At 38.8% G+C, this 12,362-nt stretch overlaps 1 protein-coding gene across 2 annotated transcripts in view; it reads left to right on the top strand.

Annotated features, from left to right (window-relative positions):
- The window catches only part of RELN (reelin), a 272,198-nt gene that overhangs the window by 249,977 nt on the left and 9,859 nt on the right, over positions 1-12,362 (top strand). For both annotated transcript variants that reach the window (XM_086886679.1, XM_086886680.1), the window contains exons 51-63: positions 548-702; positions 1,479-1,693; positions 1,980-2,157; positions 3,185-3,360; positions 4,590-4,696; positions 5,105-5,347; positions 5,869-6,044; positions 7,635-7,708; positions 8,494-8,655; positions 8,991-9,148; positions 10,017-10,236; positions 11,227-11,424; positions 11,815-11,913. In XM_086886679.1, coding sequence (XP_086742805.1) covers positions 548-702; positions 1,479-1,693; positions 1,980-2,157; positions 3,185-3,360; positions 4,590-4,696; positions 5,105-5,347; positions 5,869-6,044; positions 7,635-7,708; positions 8,494-8,655; positions 8,991-9,148; positions 10,017-10,236; positions 11,227-11,424; positions 11,815-11,913 — 2,161 coding nt within the window. The remainder of the gene's footprint in view (positions 1-547; positions 703-1,478; positions 1,694-1,979; positions 2,158-3,184; positions 3,361-4,589; positions 4,697-5,104; positions 5,348-5,868; positions 6,045-7,634; positions 7,709-8,493; positions 8,656-8,990; positions 9,149-10,016; positions 10,237-11,226; positions 11,425-11,814; positions 11,914-12,362) is intronic.

The raw sequence follows: 12,362 nt of genomic DNA, 5'->3' as shown, positions 1-12,362 counted from the left end.
TTAGAAAATTCATTTAAAAAAAAAAATTTAAAAGTGCCAGGTTATTCTGAGCATATTTCTTATCCTGAGTGTCTGTTCCCTATTTTCTAACTTTGTTAAATTTTCTTTAGGGAAGTTAAATGACATTTTACAACTAAATTTTGTAGAAGAAGCATTTCTGTATGTTTAATAAGGCTTAACAGCTACCAGCACTGGGGAAGACTTTGTGCAGACATGTAGGCAACACTCATTAAAAGGTTGTCCCAAAATGCTCAGTGCAATAGAACTTTGTATTTTAACTAAGTCTCAGATCCTTATTTCTTGATCATTAAAACATAATGCTGTAATGCTTCTGTAAGAGAGTAGTAAAAGGTGCTTTCAGCAATAAATGTGATAAATGTAATACATATGTGGGAACAATGGGGTACTGACATTCTCAGGAGTAATACTAAATAATCCTCATGTAGGCTGAAAAATAAAGCTATGAATCACCTTTTGTGGTTAACACTAATCTCTGCTTAATTTATATTGTCACTGTATATTACTGACATTGCCATTTATTTTCAAGTGAATGAACATTGGTTATTCCATGATGATTGCTCAATTGAGAGATTTTGTGATTCTCCTGATGGTGTCATGATCTGCGGGAGCCACGATGGCAGAGAGGTCTACGCAGTCACCCATGACCTGACTCCTACAGAAGGCTGGATTATGCAGTTCAAGGTAAAATCTGTCTGCAGGATAATTATTCAAAACCACATTTTGTTCCAGGTGTAAGTATATCTTTCAGGAGGAAGGATGATGTATAGGCCTACACAGGAGCTGTTCCCTGCTGGGAAAAATGTTATTAGGTCATCCTCATTTTTCTCACTTACTCTGTGTTGGTCAGCTTCAATACTACAGGCTGTTCTCAGAAGTGGCACATTCTTCTCTTCCAGTACTGCAGTTCCATGGACCTAGTGAAATAAGGATATTGCACGTCTACAGCTGCTGGTGAGGGAAAAGGCTCCACAGTAGTTCACTCTGCTCCTGGGTTGTCATGTATTCACATCAAACCTGCACCCAAACTGGCCTCCACACACCCATTTGCCAAAATTAAGAAAATAACTCAGCAATATATGGAAATTGCAAGAACCTTTTGCACATCCATCCATAAAGGTGGTCTGCCTAATCTGTGGCCTTCTCTGAAATATTCAAATCTCAGGTTGTGTGGGAGAGGATATTAACTTTATTTGTTATGTGGTACTGGGGTTTAAGGCACAAGTGTCAAAATCTGGAAATCCAGAAATGTGAGCTATCTAGAAGAAAACAAAATTCACAATATGGTGTCTGTTCTCAGTCTTGAGAATATCAGAGATCTGCAGGTGACTGGCACCATACAGGCACTGATACTGCCATCATTTCAAGCAAAATTCTGCAGTCTGTTTTCAGGTTCAAACACTTTTTAAACTCGCCCACCTCAATTAATTTTTAATTACTGATGGTCTCTTCTTTATTAGGTTTCTGTTGGATGTAAAACCTCAGAAAAACTTGCACAAAATCAGGTCCATGTGCAGTACTCCACTGACTTTGGCGTTAGCTGGAGTTACTTAGTGCCTCAGTGCTTACCAGCCGATCCAAAATGCTCTGGGACTGTCTCACAGCCATCTGTCTTCTTTCCCACAAAAGGATGGAAAAGAGTGACTTACACACTGCCTGAAAGCCTTGTGGGCAAGTAAGTATGAATTTGCTACTCATTTTGTCTTGGATTAAGTTCCATTCCTGGAAACATGACAGGACATCTGCCTATTTATTTTCTTTCAAGAATATTGCAGAATAGCAGTGTTCATGTTCATTACATTATGGATATGTAAAAAAATCAATTTCAGTAGATACTTCCACTGCTTGTGGAAGCTCAGAAGATAGTAGAGCCATGAGTACATTGTGTGTAATCACCTTTTTTCAATTGAGCAAAGTTGTTTTATGCATATGTCTGGTTTTCTTCATTCCTTTCTATCTAGTCCTGTGAGGTTTCGGTTCTACCAGAAATACTCAGATATGCAGTGGGCCATTGATAATTTCTATCTGGGCCCTGGTTGTCTGGAAAACTGTAGAGGTCATGGAGACTGCCTGAATGAGCAATGCATCTGTGATCCTGGGTATTCGGGTCCAAACTGCTACTTGACCCAGACACTGAAGGTAATTTTATTGCATGTTTTAAAGAATGAATTTTGGCATGTGTTTGACTGGGAAGGAGAGAGAGGAAAGATTGATCTCACTGGAAATTTACCTTTGATTCCTGTCAGCTTGAAGACAGTCAAATCCTTTTTCAGCCCTTTCATCAGTTTTTTAACAAAACTACTACTGCATTATTCAAGAACGGGTTTGTGGCTTTGAAAATAACACTTAGCCTGAAAAAGCTGTGATAAAGTTCATTGTTAATCTTTTAATCGTTATAGGATGTAAATCACCCTTGCACATATGGTTGTATTTGAACAAAATAGAAAGATTGTCTTTACTGTAAAAGAGCTTACTGAAGTAGGGAAAAAGGAAAATGGCATAGAATTAGAAAATTAATTCACCTGACTGTTACTCATATTATCCAATAACAAGCAAGTGGACTTTAGTTAGATATTGCTAGTTTAAATGTTAAAAACAACTAACTTGTCAACTATCATGTCATTTGAATTATTATAAGCTTCTGGTTTTCATCTGAAATACAAATTACATGAACAAATATCATTGTCTGTTTGCAATTTTTACTTAGTAATGTATCCATCATATTAAGGACACTTGGGATAGAATGGTACGATTTTAGGGGAGTTTTGCTGCTAACTCCTTAATGCCAGGATTGCTGGTTTTGCTGAGGAAAGAGATAGAATATTTTTTTATCCCGTGCATACAGGAGTCCCCTACAGTTGCCCTCTGCCATCAAAACTTTGCCATGAAAACCCAACATGCTCATTCATTTGCACATTCCAACTTCAATTTGCTGCATTACCTCCCAAGTATGTTAAAATCCAGCCCTAATATATTTTCACATTTAGCCAATTCAGTTCAAGTAGCCAAATACTCAGCCAGAAGTGATTATGTTCAGTCACCCTGAGAAAAATTTACAGTGTTCTTGAGCCCTTCAAACACATTTAGGTCACTTCCTAAATGTGGTTATCAAAAAGACTTCAAAATCTTCCTTACCTGTGCTTCATGTTAAATACCTTACTTACAGACCTTCCTGAAGGAGCGCTTTGACAATGAGGAAATTAAACCTGATTTATGGATGTCCTTGGAAGGTGGAAATACCTGTACTGAGTGTGGGATTCTCGCAGAAGACACAACTCTGTATTTTGGAGGTGCAACTGTGAGGCAGGCTGTCACTCAAGATCTGGACCTGCGGGGGGCAAAGTAGGTCATGGTTCTGTGTCATTGTCACGGGGAGCTCTGTCATACACTGGCAAAGCAGCAGGCAGCATAGCTGGGAGCTCAGGGAATTTTAGGCCACCACAAAAATAGCACTACCTGAGGCAGACACTGATGAGATTACGACTCTCAAGGTGCTTTCAGGTGAGTAACAGAGAGCAAGGCTCACCCTAGCACGGTGGAAAGGGTCTGACATATCCAGGAGAAGCAGTAGGTCCCTTTGTCCAGAAATGTCCTGGAATCAGCAACTTCTGTCCTACAAAGAGGCAAGACACCAGTCACCAGGGCATCACTCCTGGCAGCACCAGCTATGTCTCTCACTGAGTCCTGAGCAGAACTTCTGCTGGCTGTCCTCTCTTGTGTCCTCATACAAGACCCATTACACTCCTATGCTGTTGGAAAGGATGACTTATCAGGGGAGCAGTGGAATTCTGTCAGTTTAGAGAAGCTAAGGACATGACATAGGCAACTTCAACATCATTTCTCTTGACCATATGGCTTTAATGAAGCCACACACTCTGACTCCTGAAATTCTGCAAGTTTGCTGAATCACAGTATAGAAGGGGCCTCAGGGAGTCTCTAGTCCAACCTCATGCTCAAAGCCAGGTTACACTGAATGCAGGCCAGTTTGTCCAGGACTTTGTCCCATTGGATCTTTAAAAACCTCCAAGAACAGAGATCCAACTGTTTGCCTGTACAGGAACACTTGTACTAGTGTTCAGTTACTCTCAGAGTGATATTTTTTTTCTTTTCTTTCCCCCTGTTAAATCCATTTGCAACTTGCTATTTTTTCAGTGTATGACCACTGGCTCTGAGCTCTGGTTCCTATCATTCCGGTGTCTTCTACTGACTCTGCCTCAGTTTACCAACTTTTTTTATGTCCTTCATTGATACAAGGGCACCTTAACACATGGTGAGCTCCCATTCCACCAGGACTCTCAGGAAACTCTTAGCAAAGCAGCTGCCATCCAGTCTGTCCCAGCTGGTACATCTGCAATGGGTTACTCCCTCCCAGGGGCAGTTCTTAGCTCAATTCCATGAGGTTCCCATGAAAATTACTAGACAGTGTTTTTGGAAACCTTTGTAGTACTTGTGCATCAATGTTCCTTGCTTAAAAATGCTGGCATTTGGAACAATTTCAGCATGTCTGTTAGCAGAAAGGAATCTCTATTTGTGCAAGTATAACAGATGTGATCATATACATTTACTCTTAGGTTTCTACAGTACTGGGGGAGAATTGGAAGTGAAAACAACATGACAACATGCCACAGACCAACTTGCAGAAAGGAGGGAGTGCTGCTAGACTATTCCATTGATGGAGGCAAGTACATACTGTATTTACAGATGAGCTACAGTCTGGTTCTGTATTCATCCACCATGAATTCCTGAGAAGTTGTCAGAGATCCAAAATAAAAAGCTAATTCTTAATTGTGAAGCTATTTTTGTCCACATAAAGATTTTTTTCCCCCATCTAAAATTTAATCTATTGCTCAGAAGTTTTCCATAATCTTCCTGCCTTATTTCAGTAATCAGTGGCTTCCACTCAAGTTGATCATTCCTTTTTACAATTACAAGATTACACTTGCAGTGAGTAACAGTTGCCAACTATCCTTAGAAGTTAAGCTCTATCAGAAGACCATAGCTATTACTTTTTGTTACCTATTATCTTACTTTAATCCTTTAGAAGGTTCTACCATATGCTTGGGTTTATTGCATCTTTTCATTCTAGGCATATCCTGGACTTTGCTCCATGAGATGGATTACCAAAAGTACATCTCAGTGAGGCACGACTACATCCTCCTCCCCGAGCACGCCCTGACCAACACCACCCGCCTGCGCTGGTGGCAGCCTTTCACCCTCAGCAACGGGATGGTGGTGCCCGGCCCGGAGCGGGCACAGTGGGCTCTGGATAACATCCTGATCGGGGGAGCAGAGATCAACCCCAGCCAGCTGGTGGATACGTTTGACGATGGTAAAACAGCTGCCACACCTCATCTCTTGTCTGGCATTATCTGTTCTTGTCTTACCTGAGCCCTGTGAGCTAGCAAGCAGACTTTCTTTTATTTTAACTCTGCTAATTTTTGATTTTGTAGGTTAATGCTGTTTATATGCTATTTTTCATGCTATTAATAGAAATGTGTAAACATATATACATATATAAATATATACACATGTATTTTCAGATGTATATGTGTGCACATGTATATACATAAAAATTTTTATTTTAGTCCAACTCATTTCATTTTAATTTCTGGTATTATGCTTTTATCTCATCATATTTTTTAAAAGTACTATTATTTAAATATTTTATCACCTCACTGGTGATTAATGTCTTTATTATGTCTCTTTGTAGCTTACTGTGTGTCATTACAGATAGCATAAATGTAGTGTCCATTTCACTAAAGTACTCTATCTAGTGATTCTGTGGATTCATTACTAAGCCTTGATGTTTACCAAGACAGTGCAGTAATTTTATTTAACTCATCTTAATAGAAGGCACCTCTCATGAAGAAAACTGGAGCTTTTACCCTAATGCAGTCAGAACTGCAGGATTCTGTGGAAATCCATCATTCCATCTCTACTGGCCAAATAAGAAAAAGGATAAAACACACAACATCCTGTCCTCCAGGGAGCTCATTATACAGCCAGGATACATGATGCAGTTTAAAGTAAGAAATATTCCCTCTCTCCAAAGTAAATAACACAATGAAAATTCATCTAATATGTCTCCAGAAATTAATCTTCTTCCAACTAGGATGCCCAATTGGATGAATAATTAATAGTGACTTTTTACTAGAAATTAAAGGAAAACATGAGATGTAGGTAATGAGAACCAGAAAGACTGCATGAATGAAAAATGTCAAAATATTCTGACTGTCTGTATGCTTTTGGGGTTAGTCAGAGGAATTGGAAGTCTAATACCTTTCTCCTGAAATGGCTGGATCATCAGATACAGTAGGAATTGCTTTCTAAGGTGAGAATAGATGCCATGCAGAATAAGTTATTTTCCCCTAATTTGTGAAGTAACGGAAAAGGAAAGGGAGAAAAAGGCTGGAGAAGAGCATCATAAGGAAAATACAAGTGTGTTCAAGTAGAAGTACCCACTCCACTTCCTTGTGTCATGGAAAATTACCTAAACCATCAGAGAAACTTTTCTGAGTATTTTAATTTGATTTAAGGCAGAATTCTATACAGGGCCAAAGTCAACAAGTACTTGTTTTCCAGCAAAGTTCTTGGCCATTCCCCAAGCACCATGTCTTAAATAAACCAGGAACATGAAAGTAGGGTTATCAAAATAGTAATCCACTTTCTTGTTATGGTTTTTTCTTGCTCTTCTGTTTGACAAGATAGTTCCACAATTTTCCATCTTCCACTGATCAATATTTTCACCTTTTCTCAATGTCACTGCCTATTTTATATTGACTGTCTAATATAATCCCTAAAGCACTGCTTCCCCACTCAGCATACCAAATAAATTATATAAAAGAGGAGTCTTTTAAGTTTTTTATTACTGAATGTCAAGACTGCCTCCAAGATGCTTATTTTACCCAGCCTATCATCTTTTTCCTCTATTTTAAGACTAAAATTATGATAACCCATCAGCATTTAATAGTTCATATTACTAAACTCTTACTGCAGAGTTTTTCTTTCCTAATCTTCTCCCCATTTTTCTTTACCACTCACAGCAAAGATTTTATTTCTAAACTAAGAACTCAGCTCTAGCATGGCTTCTCTTTGGTTTTGAAATTTAGCATTGTATTATCTAATCAGTAATGTACACTGGGTAGTGTAATCTTTCTACTGTAATATGGAACAAATAGGTCTATTATTTTAAATATTCAGAATAATTCTGTTCCCAAATTGGACTAATTTAAAGTTTATGTCCACATGTTTATCATTATTAATTTTAAATTTCAGAAAAATTTCACTTCACTTTTGGAAATACCAAGGAACTACCATATATTTTGTTTCAGAAACAATGTTTGTTCAGATATTTAATTTGGACTAGAAATAAAGTGTTAGGATTCTGTTAGGAAATAACCAAAGCAAGGAAGTAAAATTCCTTAAGTAAAAACAGTATCTGAAGTACTGTGTCTTTTGTTTTCCATCCACTTTTGATGGATTTTGCCCAAGTTCTAAGTTGGCAATCCCTCATACACCCAATAAAGAAACACAAAAAAGGAGAACATAACTTGATTATATTTCACTTTGAATGTCTACCTGACTTGTTATAGCAGTTGATTTTATTTGTGCTATAGATCGTGGTTGGCTGTGAGGCAAATTCTTGTGGGGACCTCCACTCAGTGATGCTGGAGTATACAAAGGATGCCAGGTAACTGACAGCAGAATACACAGACCTGAAAAGAAATAGTATGACATTAAAAACATAGAGAGCTTCTATTTATTAAAGCAAGTGCTTTGCTATTCATGTTGTAACAGAATCTGAACAAAGCCTGTGTGCAAGCACTGGGATTTGTCTATATAACTCCCATAAATTCTCTTTATAATTTATCCCAGATGTTGACAGATTCATGGCATTGAGCTTGTAGTTACAATCATGAGCACGTTCCTGTTAAAAATGTGCTTACAGGAAAACACATTTTCAAGGAAGTCATTTAGTAGGATACAGAACCAAGTAATGAAGTGGGAGTTACTTAACTGCAAATTGGTCTTTAGCTAACAATAACACTGCCTCATGTGCTGTAGAATAACAGCATATTATAATTTATAAAAACGAAGGTATATTCTGTGCTCAATTGAAAATGTAGCAAATTCTACTGGGACTCTTCTGAACACTGTAAGAAAGAGGCTAAGGAGCAGCCTCCTAAATAAATCCTTCTGTCATGCAGCCCAGAGCAGATGTATGTACCACACTGCTGGGAGTACCACCAACAAGGGCTCCACAACACTCAAACATCCTCCCTGGCTGCACCTGTGCTTTGGCCTCTCACCTCTAGTTTATTTGTGTCTCCAGAGCACGGAAACTATTGCTGACAATCTCTTGTGTTTGTTTAGTAAAACAGGCAATTTCATGACCCTGAGAAATAATGTTTCCCTTTCATTATTTTTTCAGTTGTTCAAAAACTTTTTTCTGTTTTATTTTTGTGCTTCCTACAGGACAGACTCATGGCAACTTGTCCAGACACACTGCCTTCCTTCCTCATCTAATAGCATTGGCTGCTCCCCATTTCAATTCCATGAAGCTACCATCTATAACTCTGTCAACAGCTCTATGTGGAGAAGAATAACTATCCAGCTGCCTGACCATGTCTCATCCAGGTAGGTTACTGAAAGGTCAGATCAATAAAGTGACAGCTGTCTTGCTGGTATAGTTTACTAGGAACAATTAAACTAGGTTTACTAGGTGAATTAAAAATTATTTCTTATTGCCTATTTAGATTTGATACATAATTAATGATCTTCAGGAAGCTTTTTGTTAATAGAAGTCACTACTGCAAATGATGCAGCAGGATGGGTCTTTCCAGTTATTGGAGTCACAGCCCCCTCATATGACATTTTTGGTTACAATTGCTGCTGGTGTATTAGAACATCACTGTACAGATTGTTTAATTGCTATGTTTCCTAATACAGTGTTTGGATTTTGATATTTGCAGTGCAACCCAGTTCAGGTGGATTCAGAAGGGAGAAGAACTAGAGAAGCAGAGCTGGGCAATTGATCATGTGTACATTGGGGAAGCATGCCCAAAGCTGTGCAGTGGCCATGGGTATTGCACAACTGGAGCCATTTGCATCTGTGATGAAGGATTCCAAGGTTCCATTTTTTCATTTTTTTCTTGTACATCTACTACTGTCTAGTCTAGCTCAAAATTAAACAAAAAGACAAAGTGATGTATCACATCCAAATTTATCAGTGGAGTGTCTGAGTAACAAATTCAAAATTAATAATTTTTCAGGGCTCCAAATTACAGCTTTTTCTTCTCCTTACTCGTTCTGTATTGAGTTAGCAGTCTCTCCTGTCTGGCAGTGTATGTAAAGTCCATTCAGACCTTATTGAAGGCAGAACATAGCTACTTGATTACCCAGAATTGGCTGCCACCCCCATGCATCCTTCCAAGGGTGCATCCCAAAGGATGCACAAATGGGATCCAGATGTTGGTGACTGACATCTGTAAGGGACTTTGTGCCCCATCAGGACAGAGTGTTCTGCTCTAAAGTCTCAATGCAGCTAAGCACATGCCTTATGGTACCTGAGCACCCTTGGTAAGCTCTAAGTGCTTTGTGGGAGTGGAGCCAGTGTTTAATGTCTTCCAGGAGAGCCTCATAACTTTATAAGATCAGATCCCTTCTGAGTTTTTAGACATATCTGCCCTCAACCAGCAATTTGAGGTTTCTCCTATTGTATCAATGCAAAACAGGAGAAAATTGTATTGCAGTTCTTAAAGTTATATTGCTGTAAAAATTAGACTTACAGTCTCAGCTGAGTCTGTATATCTATGTGCACATAGATACTGCTATATATCTATGCGCACATTATTAATGAATCTGCTGAAATATATTCAGACTGTCCTCACAGTGTATATTGAGCCACAACCTTGAAAGGAATTACAATGACTTGTAACTCAATTTTCTCCATTCTTTCCATTTTTGTGTGTTTTACAACCTCGCTGTGTCATTTTTAGGTGATGACTGCTCTGTTTTTAGCCATGATCTGCCAAGCTATATTAAAGATAATTTTGAATCTGAAAGAGTCACTGAAATAAACTGGGAAACCATTCAGGGGGGAGTGATAGGGAATGGATGTGGACAGCTGGCACCCTACGCCCATGGAGATTCACTTTATTTTAATGGATGTCAAGTAAGACAAGCTGTGACCAAGCCTCTGGATCTCACCCGAGCAAGGTAATGATTTGAGCCTAAACAGCTCTTTTAACAATTCATGAGAAAGGAAACTCTTCACATGTATGTGCAGCCATGTGGGCCAGTACAGATGAGGATGGACTGACCTGGCTGTGCCATGCAGTTGGATGTGGCTGGCAGAAAACATTAGGGTTGGCAAAATGCTTTGTGACTTTCATCTGGGAGATGGAGACTGAGGATGTCAGATGTAAAGGTCAGATGTTTTCATCATGCCCATAGAGTACTGTCTATGTAAGCCAGCACTGACAATGAAGCTGTTGGCAAAGACTGGACACCAGACTGCCTGGACCAGTGCCTGATCTGATAAGACAAATCCCATGTTTGTATGTGCCTCCACAATAGTTATGACTAAAGATGTTATTTGCTAATTACAGGGTCATTTTCCCATTTCAGTTGTCAAATAGAATTATATTCACCTGGCAATGAACAGGAGAATCTTTTTCATCTATTGAGCCTCTTTGGCCATGGAGAACAAATGTAAACCTGCCTGTGCTGTCTCTTACCAGAGTGACAGCTTTCAGAACTGGTTTATATTTAGTTGTCCAAAGCAAGATTAGAAACAGAATGAATTGGCCAATGGTCCAGATATAAATCAAGCTCTTCTCTTCTTACTTGAACACACAGGTAGAATATGATATATATATATATTTTTAGGCACTTTCTCATATTCAGCCTTTATTTGTCCTTTTTAAACTTTTCATACACTCATTTACATGTTTGCATTTTTATCCATCTCAGTTTTGTGCAGATAGATTGCAAAATTTGTTCCTGCCTGCAACAATGTTATACATAGCAAACTATTATTTTGAAAGGAAAGCTGTGTTTTAAAGATGTGAGAACAGTTTATTTTGCATGTTAAAGCAATGATTCTGGAAAATGCTACAAGTTAACTGCAATAAACCTAGAAATACTGTTGTTCCTATTTGAATACTTTTGCATATTGAAAATACCTTTTCTTTCTGTGTTTTACAGCAAAATCATGTTTGTTTTGCAAATTGGAAGTATTTCACAAACAGACAGTTGCAATACCAATCTGAGTGATCCTAACACTGTAGACAAGGCAGTGCTCCTCCAATACAGTGTAAATAATGGAATTACATGGCAAGTAATTGCACAGCATCAGCCAAAGGACTTTATACAAGCCCAAAGAGTGTCTTATAATGTTCCCTTGTGAGTACCCCATCACATTTCATTACCTCTAAGTGCAAAAGTTACATTTCTGCTAAAAAATAACCTATCTTTGCATCGCTGTTGATGAAAAAATGTTGGTAAGAGTTTGAACAAAGAAGACTTAAGAGGAAGGCTGATTAAGAAATTCCAGGCTAGTGTTTATCAATGCACTTAAAAACAGAAAGAACGCTTGTTTTGAAAATAAGGGGAAAAAATCCTCCCTACCTGTGTGCATTTTTAACTATTAAGTGTTTTACGTGTACAATGTGTTGATGTTCAGTGACATGAAAGTGATTTGACTTTGCTCTCAGTTCCTGTTTGGGGACAGACAGGGATATGCAAAACACCAAAAGTCTGGAGGCCTCACAGGCTCTTGTGTTTGTGTGACAGGGAGGCACGGATGAAAGGAGTCTTACTGCGCTGGTGGCAGCCCCGCCACAATGGAACAGGTCATGATCAGTGGGCTTTGGACCACGTAGAAGTCGTCCTGTGAGTATCAGCTTCACCTCATCCCACCCCACCTCAGAAACCTCTGAACTTTCTCCAGCATGACATGAGTATTAAGCTCATTAAGAACCATTGTGGCCCAGGGAATCCTTTCTCAAAGGGAAATCTTTAAAATCCTATCTTTCCTGATGCTCTGCCCTGACTGCAACAGTCAGTAGTTAAGGTGGACACAAAGTAAGTGTCACAGCAGGGGGGTGTATGGTGCATCGTGGAAAAATGCAGGAGGGAAAGTGGGGCTTTATCACCTCCAAGTATTGCTGTGGTCCTGTAATGCAGCAAAAAACTATTTTGCTGGGATGTAAGAAAGGATATTCCTGTTCAACACTGTGCTGCCATTTAAGGCTGATCTATATCCTTTCAAAGATAAAAAAGATTCTTCTGTATTGTTCATTGCACAAAGTAATGTTGTTGTGCCTCTTAAAAATTTGTGT

The sequence above is a fragment of the Cyanistes caeruleus genome, chromosome 4 (genome assembly GCF_971803275.1).
Source record: "Cyanistes caeruleus chromosome 4, bCyaCae1.hap1.1, whole genome shotgun sequence".
NCBI lineage: Eukaryota > Metazoa > Chordata > Aves > Passeriformes > Paridae > Cyanistes > Cyanistes caeruleus.
The sequence above is the reverse complement of the archived record's forward strand: the minus strand, read 5'-3'. Positions and strand labels throughout refer to the sequence as shown.